This window comes from Ambystoma mexicanum, chromosome 6p (genome assembly GCF_040938575.1).
Source record: "Ambystoma mexicanum isolate Mex_15411 chromosome 6p, UKY_AmexF1_1, whole genome shotgun sequence".
Lineage (NCBI taxonomy): Eukaryota > Metazoa > Chordata > Amphibia > Caudata > Ambystomatidae > Ambystoma > Ambystoma mexicanum.
The window spans coordinates 550675404-550692888 of record NC_090935.1 but is presented as its reverse complement, the minus strand read 5'-3'; the positions used below and the strand labels follow the sequence as shown (position 1 = coordinate 550692888).

The following is a 17485-nucleotide window of genomic DNA, read 5'->3' as shown; positions in this document are numbered from 1 at the left end:
GTGGCTGAGCAGTCAGACTTCTCTCAAGAAGAGTTAGGCAGTATGCAAAGTATACACAATAGGCACTCAGACACACCAATACAAGCAAACACTGACCAGGGCTTTGGTATCAAAGTATATAATTATTTATTTAAAAACACACTGTTTGAAACACTCCAGCACTCTTATTGTAAAATATTCTAAACACAGTTACTATTGTAATATATACACCCCTTTTTCCTTATCAGATAAGTCACAGTAAAACACCACTTATTTTCATACAGAGGTGAGCTCTTAACTAGATGGCACTCCAATAAGTTTGTGAGAAAGGAAGGGAAAAAGACAGAATATGGAAAGGTACACCACTCTAAGATTCAGGAACACTGTTAGCAAGGCAGAAGAGCAAAAGTCACTGGTGAGCCAAAGTCCAAAGGCTGGGCCCACTCTTAGAGAGAGCAGAGCACAAATGCGCCCAAGATCACACAGTTACACTAGGCTTTGAAAGTCTTGCAGAGGGTTCAAAAAGAGTTTAGAGAGGCTTTAGGAAAGTTTAGCCAGGGTGTCCCAGGCTAACCCAGGTTCGAAAGCCGAGGGCTAAATCTACCCCGTACAGTCGGTAGCAAGGGAAGCCGGGCGGGACACGGTATCTTAAGTGGGAAGGATCCTCCAGCGGTGGCAGTTTTTCCTGGCAGTGGGTGCAAGTCGCGTCGTCGTCCAGGGGAAGAGAAGATCTCGACTTGGAGGAAAGATGAAGGTCGTTGCACTACCAGGGAAGAAACCAGCCGCAGAGTTTTCCGGTTAAAGGTGGTACCTTTGTTTGCAGTCGTGGTAAAACGTGGTATCCCGGTTGCCGGGGTGCTTGGCACAGGCAAGGCGGCCACGAGGTACGTCGGGAAGGCGAAAAGACGGTGAAACTGGTTATCCCCACCAGTCAAAGGAAGAAGACTCTCCGGCGGGAGATCTCCTCTGTCGTTGGGAAAAGTGGTGAGACGGTCCAGCAGGGCTCCACCGGTGGTGGTGTCGTGACAGGTCGGCTCAGCTTCTCCCTCGTCGGATTCTTAGGTCCTGTGGCGACTTCTGAAGTTCCAGTCCCCAAAGCCCTGCTTTTATGCAGAAAACCCTCATTCACTCAGCCTAGCTGTCACTCAAACATGCTAAGTGGTGAGCCGGCCGGCTCACCACTTGGGCCATTCAGGACGGAGTGCGACTTGAGTTGCCTAGGCAACTCAGTCCAGGGTGCCTAAATTCCCCTCCACCCCTCCTAAGTACCCCAGACAGAGTGGCACCACTTTGGAGGGCTTCTGTGGAGAAGCCCGCCAAAAAGTGGAACAAAGGGCTCGACTTGGGTTGGAGTCACAGAAGAGAACACAAACGCCATTTTAGAATCACGTTTTGGCAAAAAATACCAACCGGAGAATTCATATTAATTAAATAAACCGAGATAGATTATTTATAACACGCTTAATACCCAGAGGTTTCTAAGCGCGGATCCGGGGATTGAACCTGCGTTGCTCCATGTCGTCTTACTTCCAAGGCGAGCACGCTGCCCCTGAGCTATCCTCCCGAGACCTCCCGTGGCCTTTACCTCCCTCACTGTAACTCTTTGCCTGCCATTTCCCTATTGTCCATGAAGCCTTCACCACCTCTTTTTGGGCTTCCCGATGTTCTCATGTACCGTTGCGAAGTCGGCTCGCTTCAGCCCTATTGTTCCCTGCACCTGGCCTGCTGCTTCACCCCACTGGGTTTCCACCTCCACTGCGCTCTGGAATTTTCTTTCAAGCCTGTGCATCTCTCACTGTTGCATGCTCGAATGTAATCTATGCCCACACCAACTGCCCATGTTTATGACTCACAGGCATTATTATTAATCTTATTCTCCCTCCACTTGTGACTACTGGCCTCACTCATGACTGTACTGCACTATTCTTCCTCTTTGTTTTCTTCACTTGCTCATGTGACTCTTGGTGTGCCTTACATACACTGTGAACTCAAATCTAGGTGTGCCTTTCCCATGTATTTCTGAATCTCGAATCTTGTTGTGCTTTCCACATGTATTCTTGAATCTCGAATCTAGGTGTGCCTTTCCCTTATATTTCTGAATCTTCAATCTAGGTGTGCCATTACCATGCATTTCTGAATCTCGAATCTAGGTGTGCCATTCACTTGTATTCTTGAATCTCGAATCGCTCTGATTATGTAATCTACCTAGTATGACCTGTGCAACCTTGTGCTGCTTATGCAATTTACCTATAACTACCTTTCATAAGTACTTTCTGTAACTGGCGCCTAGATGCCTGAGGGCTTTGTGCACTGAAATAAATGCGAATAATAAATAAATCTTCAGCTAAGATATTGGGTAGCGGAACCTTTCAACAAACAAGCGGCCACTAAAACCTTAACACTATTCGAGAAATTCCTTGTCTCTAATTCAGGAGATGGGAATCTCTTCTCAGCCATTTACAACTGTGTAGTACAGTGCCCCCAAGATAAAAGGGGCATACAAGAAAAGATGGTAAGTTGCAATAGGAGGGATCCTCTTGCATGAAGACGGAGAGAGGATTTTGAGAGATATCCCTAAACGTACAGACAAGGGAAATATGGCTGAAGGTCATGGCCCAGTGGCACTACACCTCCTTGCGTCTACACACAATCAGCGCATTCTCACCTCAATGTTGCTGGAAAGAATGTAGGGTTTAAGCTACTTGGCCCCTATCTGGTGGAGCTGTCCGGTGTTAGCAATGTTCTGGGGGAACAGTTAATGACAATATGAACAAGAATTTTGGTAATCAGATTAAAAGAAATATTGGGGAATGTTTGTTGGGACTGCACGGCCCAGAATGTGGCTTAAGGCGGCAACCAAGGCGCAAAGCATACACAATACTGAACATATCAGCGCTGCTGGTCTTTGCACAAAAATGGATATCAAAAGAACCCCTGAGTGAACAGGACTGGATCGCAAAGGTCTGGAACTTTGTAGCGCTTGAATGAATTACTTATTTGCTTCAAGGGGGACCACTCCAAGTCCTCGACTGAATGGGAAATGGTCCTGACCTTTTTTCATGAGGACTTTAAAGAATTCTACTGCCCAAAAAGACTACTCATATTGGGAATTGAATGAACTTGCCACACACCGGACCTTGGCAGGTGCAATCGCAACCCAAGTAGATAACTGGTGTAGGGGGAGATTCTGGGGTGGGGGGGTTAGGTATGGGAAAATGGTTATGTTTAATGTTCTTATATTCAAAAATGCCAATAAATATACATAAAAAAGGTAATACCACATTCTTGGGGCAGTAGCAGGGCAACTGGAATCCGCCTTGTCCAATCACAGTGAGGCAGATCAGGTAGCTGCTCAACCAACCCCATCACTAGCCCACTACCCTTGCAGGTTAACAGAGGGAGGTCAGGCAACTTCCCACATGTGAATCGCTTTTCTTTTTTATTGAGTCTCACAAGTATTTGGAAGAGAATTGCTACGTACCATGATAAGAGGCTGAGAGGAAGCTCATCGAATAGAGGTATTACGTTGTCAATGTTACGTTCCATTCGATTGAGCATTTTTTAATTGGACCCCTACTCTTTTGATCAGCCCATTCAAACCCGTTGAGTTACTTTTGCTCAAGACCTTGTTTGATTCTTCAGGATGAGCTAATTGCTCAGAGGTTTTTTATGACCTCCCTTTCTGACTGAATATAGCCAGATGCATCTCTGTGGCTCCTTGGTAGGGGAACAGCCTGATCAAGTAACTGCCTAGCACTGGCAGGATGTTTTTATTTATATAAACCTATATACAGCCCTGACCCAATGCAGGGGGTCCTGAAGCGCTTTACAAAGTTCAAAGGTGAAAAAGAGGATATAATGTTGTTTGGAACATAAGAAGACCAGGAGAGAGAAAGGATGTTGTAGGTGGGGGTGGAGGGGGGATGACAGGCTTTTGTTGTGGGTACTATTGTGATCATATTTAAGGCAGTTGTGAAACATGTTCTTCTCTAGATCTCAAAATCGTGGCTGGATTAATCGGATATAGTATTGAATAATACAGTGAATTAACTGAATTGCATTAGGTAATTCCTTTCTGGCTGTTCTCTGTAATAAAGCATTCTGTAAACGTAATGTGTTTCCTCCGTGTTTGCCGCTCACTGCTCCAAACTTGGCACCATCTTTAATAATCCGCATTTGGTTGGGTATACATTTTGTTTCCCTTTCTGGTTTTGTGGTAGTTCAGTGCTCAAAAGTGAAGATGCATTTCTGTCGCTACCACTATATGTGTGCCCTTCAATAGATGCAAGTTTGAAGTCATGAACAACTGATAATGTAGGTCTACGTCTAAACGAGTATAGGAGTAGTTTAGTGAATGTTGGGAATCCCAGTCTGATCAAGTTTACTAGTTCTCTCTATCAATAGAAAATGGACAATGCAATGGAAAAAGGATGAGGAGCTGCAACCTGCTCTGGAGAAAATTAGCTGGAGACTATTGGAGGATATTGTGTACCTTTCAAATTCACAAAATTGCATGTGCTCTGGGCTTGCCAATATTTGCCCGCTGTACAACATTCTGTGAATTGTGCCTCATGTGCCTTGTAAGCATTAGTGGATATACACTCCATCCACATTCAGAAGTTATGACACATTTGGGAAGGAAGTCATTTGTAATGTTTGCTTGAAACCGGGATGATACCTCTGCCATCTACTCTTTACAATGCTTTTCTGTTTTAAATTACCCCAACAAGTTGTCACTTGCATGTTCTTTGGGCTGTCACACATTACCAACACTCCCTCCCCCCCATTATCAGCAGCAGGCATGCAATTCTAATTGGCAGTCACACCCCGCCTTCCGCAAAACAGTCAAGACATTACTCTGTCTGAATCCTCAAAACATGTTACCTCTTGTTTCATGAACTACTATAATGTCTAAAAATGCAATATTGTTTAATGTAACGAAATGAAAGCATGCGACCAAATGTACTTAACTCAAAGGTGTCCATGACGCCCCTGTAACTGAGCTCTTTTACATTGCCTCAGTGCCCCTGGGCTGTTGCCCACTATACAAATTTAAATAAATCAATAGTGGGTGGGTGGTACGAGGCTGGCATACAAAGGACCAAACATATGTGGTACTGTCTTAACCTATTTATTTATAGTTAGTTCTGTTTTAAATTCTACTGCAAAGTGCACTATGTGAGAGGGACCTTCTTGGATAGCCTAAAATAACCTACCAGGTGACCGCTTGCACTGGTCACCTGGCTACCCTCTGATCTCGGGCGCAGGTCCCCCCCCCCACCAGTTGCATACCTGCACTACTTCCCTGGCAACCCCTGCGCTTGAGGACTGTTTTCTGTACAGTCCCCTACCAGCACTTGACACCTGATGTCTGCATCTTTACTTATTGCTTTATTTATTCTATTTATCTGTACGGTCGATCCCATGTAATGCAGTGTCCCCTCACCCCGCCCCTCTTCACTTGTCCCCTTCCCCTGCACTTGCACGGTCTCAATGTCATCTGGCCTAGTAAGATAGTTGTCTGTCTTCCCCTGTTCCCCCTCCCTTGCCTCGTTGCGACTTGAAACACTTGTGTATAGGCGCGTTATAAATGCCATATCATATCATTTGTCCTCAAAGTACAGTACAAACCACACCGCCTCCCCTGCAGATAGACTGACCGTTCTCAGAAAAACCTGCTTCTTCATACACATTAATTTCAACTTTTCTATTACAGAAGACTTTATTTGGTTCTAGAAGATGCTTAACATCTGTGTGTATGGAAGTCCTCCTCGAACCTCATATTGACAACACCAATTTCAGTAAAGTGAATGTGAACGTGTGGATTCTTATTTTCTGCTCTATAGTTTAATAATTCATATTAACTTGCTGTGTTAGGCATTTAGAGATAGCTAGCAGATTATTCTGAAATTAATCATTAGTCACCAATGTAACGAAAATATTAGTTGATACTATCAGAAGCTCTGCTTAAATTGTGTGTTTCATCTTGTTTCCATTTGTATCTCTACAGGACAACAGAGTGCATATTGGGCCAAAGATGGAAATTCGGGTTGTAACTCTGGGATTAGATGGAGCTGGAAAAACAACAATTTTGTTTAAATTAAAGCAAGATGAGTTCATGCAACCCATTCCGACGATTGGTGAGTGACGTATCAATTTCAATACAAGAAACCCTGATTAATTGGTTATCTGCAATTATGTGTAGGAATAACAATGCTATTTTTCCCCTCTGTTTTAGGTTTTAATGTTGAAACTGTTGAGTATAAAAACCTAAAGTTTACCATATGGGATGTAGGTGGTAAACATAAATTGCGACCTTTGTGGAAGCATTATTACCTCAATACACAAGGTAGGGTTCATATGGTCATTAAATAAAATATTTAGCATGTTTTTATTCTGAAGTTTGTACACTGATTGGAAAATGTATTTAAATGTTTTGGAATTTTCTGTAGGTTTTTTTAGTTTGAAAATATTTTTTATTGATATTTTAACATATAACAATGAGAACTCAAGCAAGAAGTTGCATATGTTGCGGCTACAGTGGAGCTCCCATCCACCGGAAAGTTTCGGTAAGAGCAGCGGATACAACTACTAAGATAAATCAAACAAAATAGAAAAAAAAAAACCTCCCCACCCCAGAGTTACAACAACAATGGTGCAATGAGCAAGAGTACTAGTCCCCTGCTACACGTCCCAACACTAGGGGCATTCAAGCAGGCCCATCGCTTGCCACTGGGGTGGGCAGGTAAAGTCTTTGTTATGAGTGCATAGTTCAAGAATGTTCCCCACCTCTGGAAAAATGCCTGGGCCTCATTCTCAGCACAAAATACAACCTTATCTGCCGCTAGCATAGACCACAGGCAAGCCCACCAGTCCTAGGTAACTTCACCGACCTCCAGAAGGAAGCTAGAACTACCTTTGCCGCAAGGAGCATGGTATGTACTAACACAATGTTGGGAGGACGCCCCGCCGCCGAGTCCCCCCAGAGATCCCCTAGCACGCAGACTCTTGGGTCTAGCGGAAAAGAGGATTCAATAATAGGATGAATTGAATTAGTACAGCAGACTAGTATCGAGTGATCTTGGGGCACCGCCATTAAGTATTTGTATTTATTATTTTTATATAGCGCCTTAATCCAAGGCGCTTTACAGTTTAACAACAATAATACATCGAACATGAACAGTAGAAGTAATAATAATATACATGAATCAAACCAGAAAATACAGTATGTAGAACAATTTGCATATGAGGATGAAGGAGAGGAGGGGGTGGGGAAGGAACGGAGAGGGAGAAAGAGTAGGGAGTAAAGTGAGTAGTAGGAAGAGAAGAGAACTTGGGAGAGACGGGGGAAGATAAAGAGAACTATGTCAGGGGTATTAGAGGGGGAGAGAGAAAGGTGAAAGGGGGAAAAGGTGTCAGGGTGGGGAGTGAAGGAGTGATTTTCAAGGAGGAGCGGAAGGAGGAATAGGTGGGGATGGAGCGGATAGAAAGAGGTAGGGAGTTCCCGTGTAGGGGGGCAAGGAGCTGAAAGGAGCGGACACGAGAAGAGGCACAAAGGGGTGGGGGGACAGATAGTAAAAAGAGATCTGCTGAACAAAGAGAGCGAGAGGGGGTGTAGAATGAGAGAAGAGAGGAGAGGTATGGAGGGGCAAGGTCATGAAGAAATTTAAAGACAAGACAAAGGTAGTGAAATTTAAGTTGGGAGTGGAAGGGAAGCCACCATAGGTAAGAGAGTGAGTTGGAGATGTGGAGTCATGCGTAGAAAGAAGACAGAGGGTACGGATGACAGAGTGGAAGAGGGATTTGAGGGGGGCGAGATGGGACGTGTGGAGACCGAAGAAGAGAGAAGGACAACAGAAAAGGCGATAAAAGATGAGGGAGAAGATTAAAAGTTTGGTAGCATGGATGGTGAGAGAAGAGCAGACTTTACAGATATTGAAGAGATGGTAGTGACATGCGCAAGAAGTAAGGGAGATATGATGGGTAAAGGAGAGCGAAGAGTCAAAGTAAATGCCTAGATTACGAGCATGGGTGCAAATAGAAAGATTAGAAGGGGGAAAATGAATAGGAGGTGGAGATGGAGGAGGAAGTGTCTTAGAAGGAAAGAATAAGACTTCAGTCTTGTCAGTGTTAAGAGAGAGATAGTGAGATGACATCCAGTTTTTAATGGCGGTAAGACAGGAAGAGAGGTTTAGATGTAAGTCAGGGGTGAAGAAAGAAAAGGAGAGGAACATCTGGGTGTCATCAGCATAGAAATGAGACATCCCGAAGGAAGAGATAATGGGGGCGAGGAGTGAGGTGTGTAAAGAGAGAATAAGAAAGGTCCGAGGACAGAGCCTTGGGGAACTCCATAGTCCAGAGGGAATGTAGGGGAGGTTCGGCCACCCCAAGAGACAGCAAAAGAGCGGTGGGAGAGGTAAGAGGAGAGCCAGTTGAGGACAGAGCCTTTGAAACCAAAGGAGGCAAGAGTATTGAGAAGTAAGGGGTGATCGACAGTATCAAAGGCAGCAGAGAGGTCAAGGAGGATGAGGATTAAGGATTACTTAGAGTAGCAAGCGGTAAGGATGGAGTTAAGGACATAAGTGAGGGCGGTCTCAGAGGAGTGTTTAGGACGCAGACCAGATTGAGAGGGGGGAAGGAGAGAGAGGTTAGTAACAAAGGTTGAGAGCCCTCCTAAGACCCTTCCAGGCCCCTTTCCAAACGTACGGGGAAACCTCACTGCCCAGGTCATTATGCCATGCACTTGCTGAAGTTGGGAGAGAACACCCATCGTCGTCGCCCCCCCCCCCCCCACCCCCCTTCCCCTTAGGCAGGAGTAGAGGTAAGACACCAAGCCCCTGGTGGGAGCTGGAGGGAATGAGTCTCTCAAACCCAGTAAGAGCCCTGGCAGCAGCCATCTGTGAGAAACTTGAAGGTGTCTCACCCGCCAGTCACCGGGGATCTGTCATCCAGGTGGCCAGGACATGGCCATCGCTTTTGTATCCAGTTCATGGGCGTGGACCAGTGTGGGAGGACCACCTGGATGGGGGGTCATCAGGGATTGGAAGCGGCCGGAGGGTTATATGCGGTATCCCCTTCCTTGTAAAACCTTTACCCTATCCTTCCAGGTAGGATACCTAGGAACTCGCTCTCCTCCCTTTACCGACATGAACACTGTTTCACGTACAGCTCACTATTAGAGAAAACGGACTAACACCCGAGCCGTATACCTGACATTTAGAGCCTGTGTAATAGCCATAAGTCTGGCCACCACGAACACTGAGCCACAGTAGAAGTAATTCCAATCATTTAGTTTTACAAAGGTAGCGGGCGCCCCTCTCTCGCAAGAACAGACATGATAACCTGTTCAGTGGTTATTAACCACTTGAGAGTTCGCAGCCACTGCGCCTTTCACAGATGGGAAATATCCATTTGCATATCAGTCTTTGTCCTGCCCAGGGGCAGTCCAGCACCGAAATACAATGGCAATTCCAATCTGAACGAGAGTACCACCAGCAACCCCATACACGTGTTTCACCCTTGTTGGGGATCATCAGTGAGGTGAAGCTGATGCCTCTCTAAGCACAGTGAGAGGGAGACCACGTCTGGTTGCCCCCAGGAGACCTAGGGTTACCAATCCCAGGTTCCTTAACAAATAGTTTTACAAAGGTAGCGGGCGCCCCTCTCTCGCAAGAACAGACATGATAACCTGTTCAGTGGTTATTAACCACTTGAGAGTTCGCAGCCACTGCTTTTACTCACTGTGCCTTTCACAGATGGGAAATATCCATTTGCATATCAGTCTTTGTCCTGCCCAGGGGCAGTCCAGCACCGAAATACAATGGCAATTCCAATCTGAACGAGAGTACCACCAGCAACCCCATACACGTGTTTCACCCTTGTTGGGGATCATCAGTGAGGTGAAGCTGATGCCTCTCTAAGCACAGTGAGAGGGAGACCACGTCTGGTTGCCCCCAATTCCAATCATACCTATTGTGCCTAAAGAATTACTAGCTACTACTAATAACACTGTTATATGGTAAATAAAAAGCATAAGGAATATTTTACCAGGAAAAATACTGCAATCAGAAATTTGAAGCTTTCAGTGGAAATAATGCCCCACAATATTACTGTGCAGTGGAAGAATGCCCCTCAGAAAATTGTCATGGAACAATACACCCCTGAATATTGTGCCATTTCATGCCCATTGAATACATTTCCATGCAATGGGGCCTCAGACTATCTTGCATTAGAATGGAGCAACGTTCATGGTTATCTGTTGAAGTAAATACATTTCAATGGATTGCATTCTCCCACAGATTACTCATCTCTGTCGGCTGGCCGAGCTGTTTCTGCCACTGCACTGGACATTTTGTGCGATTTTGGTCTCGATCGGCCCACCGGGGACCTGGCTGACGGCCCTGTCGGATTTGGGCCTAGTATTCCACCAGGCCCCGGCGGTTGCCTAACATCCGGCCCTCCCGCCTGGCCTGCCTGACTTCTGGGTCGCCTCCCCGCTCCTGCTTCCTGCCCCTCTGTGAAATCGCGGTGGGTGCCTGGGCGTCCTGCTGCGGACGCCGCCACACTGTGGATGCCACCTGCTGCGTCAGTGATCATCGCGACCTCCCCAGCACTGACAACACGGAGGATTTTATCACCCCGCTGCTGCGGCGGACCAGGTGAGCGGGGGCTGGAGCGGTGGGCGTCGAGACCTCTCCCCGCTGTGTGCGACATTACGGGCCAGTATTGTCATAAGGAAGCGGCCCTCACCATACTGTCTGCCCACTTTCCCGCTGACAGTGTCGCCGCCTCTGCCCGCGCCCTCCTAAAGATCCCGCTGGCACCCCCACTCAACCTGTACACATAAGGAGGCCGCGATCGCTCGCCATCACAGCCTCGCCGCTCCACCGCTGACTTTCTGCTATCCACGGTGGCCGCCCACCTGCCCTCAACCGCCTACTGCCACCGAAGGACACTGCGTTTGAGCCTGCTGTCCCCGGCCCTTCTCAGCTCTCCGTCCTACCCATAAGTGGGCCCTCACTTCAACCGGGCCACCACAACGACAATGCCTAGCAGAAATAAGGCGGGGGCCCAAGGAGGTACAATGGACAAGTACGCTAAAGCGGTCCCTCGTGATGAGCCAGCCAGCACATCATCGCCCCAGGACGAGCCAGACTTAACCCTGCACCGAGCGGTCGGAGCCCCTGACCTCACCCTACTAATGGTATCTATGGCTAAAAATGTTGCCTCCTTCCATGAAAAATTAGACGACATTAATGCTAATGTCGCCTCGCTTAAGGCTCGAGTGGACCAGGCGGGATCGAGGATCACTGAGACTGAAAATAGGATCTCGGTGAACGAAGATGTCATCACCGCACTCCAGGACACTTTGGCCTCCCTAGCGCTTGACATGAAAGGTGTCAAGGCGAAGTGCAACGATCTGGAGTCGCGCTCCCGTAGGAACAACTTGCGCATCATCGGGGTCCCTGAGGATGCCCTTAAGGGGCGGATGGAGGACGCAGTGGAGAAACTCCTCAAGGACCTACTGGACGACCCTGCCCTCTCTCTGTATTTCACGGTCGAGCGGGCTCATTGGGCCCTGTCTCCGCGCCCCAGACCCGGCGACATCCCCAGACCCATTATCGCCAAGATTCTCAACTACCGCGACAGAGATCTCATCCTCCGCCTGACGCGGGAAAAGGGAGATCTGCGATTTGAAGCCCATACTGTTAGAATCTTCCCGGACTTCTCGCTGGCAGTGCAGCAGGAAAGGCGCCAGTTCTTAGGCGTCAATAAGCTGCTCAGGGAGCGCAACGTCCCCTACGCCATCCTGTTCCCGGCACGATTAAAGATTACCCATGATGGCAAGATCTTCTTCTTCACTGTCCCTGACGAAGCGGTGAAGTTCATTGAATTACATATACCTCTTCCCAGGCCGCGAGGCGACCACATGCCATAGACTACACAGCCCACGATGTTATAAAAATGTCCAAGGATCCATGACTTTTGATGTGTTGATGGCAACGCCACTGTGTCCACTCAGTAACTGCGGCCTCTTGCCATGTGTATGCGGGCCACAGGCTAGCTCCTAAACTGCTTCTTTGTCTTCTCCCCCACTTGGCTCCTGGAGCTATCCCTGTGCCCTGCTCTCTCTTGCGATGTCAACTTGCCAGAGGGTACTCTCTGGTCTCAGAGACTGTCTGTGATACCTGTTTTACCGCAGCAACACACTTGGGACAGCATCTGCTGCCCCACATCAAGCCACAAATGCCGGCCGCACGGCACCAGCGCCCCCCGTTGCAGTTGCAATGTTTGCTTTCGCTTTTATTTTGTTGTTTCTATTGACTGGGCCCTGTTGGGCTAGGATGTGGCCCTATCCACGATGGATCTGGTCCTCTGACCTTTGGTTTCCGGTCGGAGCAGGCCCAAGGGGCTTCGGGTATGTTTTGGGGTGGGAGGTCTGCACTGCATGTTGGGGTTGGGCAGTGAGGGTGGGGGGTGGTGTAATTGGGGTTGCGTTAACAGTTAAAAACATGGCTGAAAGACGCATGACTTCAACTCAACACTACTGTGCACACGGCAAGTGCATAAGGAAAAATCCTAACGAATACTACCACTAGGATTTTCCATATGTCGCTATGGCTCTGAACATTGTCACATGGAATATTCGTGGCCTAAGCAATTTCACTAAGGCCCGCAGGATAACTGCCTATGCCCAGCGACATGGCGCCTTTTTCTCCAAGAAACCCATGCTCTCGGCGCCTAGCAGCATGTCTCGCCCCCACGTGGGGCAACAACAGATTCTATACGAAGTACTCCACCCAATCCAGGGGGGTCCTTACTCTAATCCATAAGTCAGTCCAGTTTTCCCTGCGCTCCAGCCATATTGACCCTGAGGGTAGATACGTGATCCTCCATTGCTCACTCGCTAATATGGAATGCCTCCTAGTGAACACATATGCCCCGCACTTTGATGCCCCTGAGTTCTTTGATGCCATCACCACCACGCTTCTGAAATATATTGGGATTCCCATCATATGGGGTGGTGACATGAATTTGATCCTAGACAAAGAACTGGATAGGTCCGGGACGGCCCGCATAGCCCCATCATGCGCAGCCCATAGGTTACACGCCCATATTGACACACTAGATCTCAGGGATGCATGGAGAGCTCTCAACCCACAGGTTAGAGAGTACACTTTTTACTCCTCAGTACACGATAGCCTCTCCAGGATCGACCTTTTCCTCATATCGAGCTGCATGATGGGCAGGGTCACAGAGACCAAGATATTACTGCGCACACTATCGGACCATTCACCGGTAACACTCCAGATAACACTGGGACACGACCAGCCCCCCCCGCTCCTCTTGGAAATTTAAGTCGGAGGCCCTGCTAGACATAGTCTTTAAAGCCGATATCCTAGCTGACATCAACACCTTCTTTGATTGCAACAACAGGCATGACACCTCCGATGGAGTGCGCTGGGAGGCATTCAAGGTCTTCATCAGAGGGATGTGCATATCTAGAGAGGCTGGGGTCCTCAAGGCCATAAAAAATAGCTTGCAACAGTCAGAAGCGAAACTAAAAGAGCTTGAGAGGGCATATGCCACCTCCCCTTTCCCGACCACACTGGCACAGATTAGAGCGGAATTAGAAACGTTCGAGGCTCACGCCCTAAGAGAAGTTCAGTACTTCGCCCGCCCTGTGGCGGCCAGGAAGTATGGTGAGAGGGGATAGGCCGGGTAGGACACTGTCCAGACTGGTCCGAACTGAGGGGGGCAGCAACCGCATTGATTGCGTCAAGGACACGGGAGGCACCATGTGCTGGTCTAACCAGGATATCATTGGGACATTCACCACATTCTACACGACCCTGTATGGCCCCCAGCAAGAACACAGCCTGCAAGACACTGACGCCCTGTTAGATCAAATCCCCATGACCCTCCTCTCCCGCGCGACCAGCGACCTCCTTGAGGCCCCTATCACCCTTGATGAGATAACCACGGTCATCTCGAACTGCCCTAGGGGCAAAGCGCCAGGCCCGGACGGCCTCACCTCGGAGTTTTATCGGGAGCATGTAGCCATTCTTGCACCCAGACTCCTGGAGGTGTGGAACGAATCCCTAGAGTCAAGCATCCTACTCCAATCCATGCGTGAGGCGCTTATAACTGTATTACCCAAGGCAGGTAAACCGTTGGACGAATGTGGGTCTTATAGGCCCCTTTCTCTGATCAACACTGACACAATAATATTTGCCAAGATCATTGCCAGTAGGTTTCTCCCCATTATGCCCCACTTAGTCCACCCCGACCAGAGTGGCTTCGTGCCCGGCAGATCCACCGCCCTTAATATCCGTCACCTGTTCAATGTTCTGGCTAGAATTGACCCCAACGCACAGGCCGTGGCGGTCACCCTTGATGCCCAGAAGGCATTTGATATGGTGTCCTGGCAATACATGTGTGCGATGCTCCACAAAATGGGAATTGGCCCACGCATGAGGTCGTACATCAAACTCCTCTACACAAGCCGCGCAGCCAGAGTCCTGGTCAACTCCAGGGCCTCGGCCCCCTTTGCTCTCCACAGAGGTACCCGCCAGGGCTGCCCGTTTTCTCCGATACTCTTTGCGCTCGCTATAGAGCCCATGGCTGATAACGTTAGGGACAAACACATGCGTAAAGGTATACGTCTCCGTGATACTCCTGAGATCATTTCTCTATATGCCGACGACGTGCTCCTATATATTAGAGACCCGGCTACCCACCTAGACCCGATATTGAGACACATAACCAGAATGGCACTTTCTCGGGCTTCACCATAAATTATTCCAAATCTGAAATCTTCTCGCTCACCCCGTCCACTACACAACCGTACTGCGAATTCCCCCTCCGATGGTCACCGAGGGGCATCAGGTACCTTGGAGTGCAGGTGTCCCTCACTAAAGATTCACTGTTGGCTGACAACTATGCGGCTGTGGCGCAGCTTGCTGAGGCTCAAATGTTGAAATGGTGCAGTCTCCCACTCTCTTTGTCGGGTACACTATCTCTAATCAAAATGATTATGGTCCCTAAATTTCTCTATGTCTTCACAAATGTGCCGATCTGTCCGGAAAGCGATATTTCAGGAACATGCACGCTGCGTGTGCCCAATTTCTGTGGCACTCGGGCGCGGTTCGTAAGAAATGGCAACACATGACTCTTCCCTATGGTAACAGGGGTTTCACCGCCCCCGATTTTGCCAAATATTGGACAGCTGCGCAGGCCCAACACGCTACATACTGGTACACGTTCTCCGACCCCCCCCCCCTGCATGTGAAGCTCGAGAAACTAGCGAGCGAGAGCGTTAACACCCTCTCCCTCATTCTCCATCACACATATCATGCCGACGCCCCGGCAGACCCTGTAGCAGCCACTGTCAGGGCCTGGAAATACATCTTGCAGATACAACCCAACCACCACCCGTACTACAAATGGCTGCCCATCTGGCAATTCCCAGGCCTTAGCCCTACACATGATAAGCTTTTAATGAAACACTGGCATGACCTGGGCTATCGGGCCCTGACCGACTTTTACCCTGACGGGAAGTTTATCACTCCGCAGACGTGGCGCCCCGGACACCTAGGTACTGCATTGGAACTACTACAATACTACAGGCTGAGGGCGGTGTTCCACGCCTGGTGGCCCTCATACCCAGATGAGCCCCCAGACTCACCTGAGAATCCGGCATATATCCAACTCAGCTGCTGCTAGGGGGACAGTGTCCGCGTTGTACAAATTGTTGATGGCCGACCCCACAGACGTGCCAGTCAAGAGGCGAGATACGTGGAGTGAGGAGCTGGGCCTCCCCATCACGGACGCAATGTGGGGGAAAATGTGCACACACACTCGAACCACCTCTCTGAATGCTAGGCATAGGTGCATGCAATACAAGCTCCTTAACAGACTATATTACACACCTCAAAGACTGGACAGGTTTTCACGCACCCAGGCCCGCACCTGCCCTAAGTGCGGTTCTCCTGCTGCAGATCACACTCATATGTTCTGGTCCTGTGACGCGCTGGGCCCAACTGGAAGGGCATAATTGAAGCTCTCTCAGACATCCCAGCGTCCCGTGTCCCTGCAGAACCCCTAGCTGTACTGTTCGGCCTGTGGGATAGCTCGGAGTTGAGGAAAATGTCTAGGTTTCTCAATGTTGCCACCATAATAGCCAAAAAATGCATATTACAATGTTGGAAGCGCCGATCCCCCCCCTCGTTTGAGATGTGGATGAGGGCCCTCACCTGGACTCAAACGTGCGAGGAGGACTACGTCAATACCCTCCCGCTGGCCTCCCGTCCCAGGAATGTGTGGACAGAATTTTGCACATATTTAAATAACAAAGACGACTTAGAACTATTGTCCTCCCCTCATCCTGGTGATGTAAACTAATCCACTGCTGTGCTGCTTGGATCCGGGCAATGGCCCCATCGGTACCTGCCTAACATTCCCATGTATTGCACTACCATGTATGTATCTGTTACTCTTGCTATGCTGTACAATGTGTTGATTGTCTGTTCTCTCACCATGCCAATAAAGAAATGTTTTAAAAAAAAGAAATATGAGGCAGACATTTTTGTGAAGATTTTTCAAAAGATGCCATTTTTTTTACTCAAAAGGTTGGATAAACGTCTCACTATCCCTACCCTGACGACGATTTCCCTGCTTAAAATAGACTAAAGGAAATACTCTTAACAAAAGATTTCTGTCCCTCACACTTATGCATATAATAACTCAACAAGGAAATATATGGCAGTATCAAAAGCAACAAACATAACAATAAAATTCACAGTATGTTGAATGTATCTCCATATAATCTGTGTGAATTCCCCTTCCCCAGATTCAAGCACGATATTTTTCAACATTTACAAAAAAATAAGGAAATCCTGTTTTGTAATACAGTTCAAATACATTTCTTGTTCATTCCAATGTGACAACCAAATGTTCCAACACTTAAGAATTAATCACCAAGATTTATTCCTCTTTTACTTGTGATATTGGGAACCCAAACAACCTTCTTTGCATAAACCAAGAACATTTCCTTTGCTCATCAGGATTAACAAAAATTGTCTTTTCCAGGATTATTCTGCAACAACAAAATGTTCTGCAGCAGTTCATACTACACTTGTTACAGGAATGATAGTTTGTCAGGATGATTCTGTGATATTTCATCAAAACATCTCAGTGGTTCTACCACTTCTTCTATACGACTTGTAAGCACCATTTCACAGTACTTCATCAGCTTCCACCTGGTTTACTCCCATGCCAGGCCTACTACTTCCATGTTTCTATTCTGGTATACTCTCCAGCCGGAGCAGAATAAAGTGTGGACCACAAGTACTTCTGTGGTAAGAATCAGAATACAACAACTTAGCAATGTCTCTTGCTTCACAACACCATGTTTAAGACTTTCTTTAGGAAAAACAAGATTCACATTGGTGCTATTTATTTTGCACCTGTGAGTTCCACACACTCTGCAACTTATGCTCCACTC

The 17485-nt window shown here is 47.9% G+C and overlaps 1 protein-coding gene across 1 annotated transcript in view; it reads left to right on the top strand.

The window, feature by feature from the left end:
* TRIM23 (tripartite motif containing 23) overlaps positions 1 to 17485 on the top strand; it is a 742058-nt gene that overhangs the window by 522762 nt on the left and 201811 nt on the right. Inside the window, exons 8-9 of the mRNA XM_069627357.1 lie at positions 5990 to 6119; positions 6218 to 6328. Coding sequence (XP_069483458.1) covers positions 5990 to 6119; positions 6218 to 6328 — 241 coding nt within the window. The remainder of the gene's footprint in view (positions 1 to 5989; positions 6120 to 6217; positions 6329 to 17485) is intronic.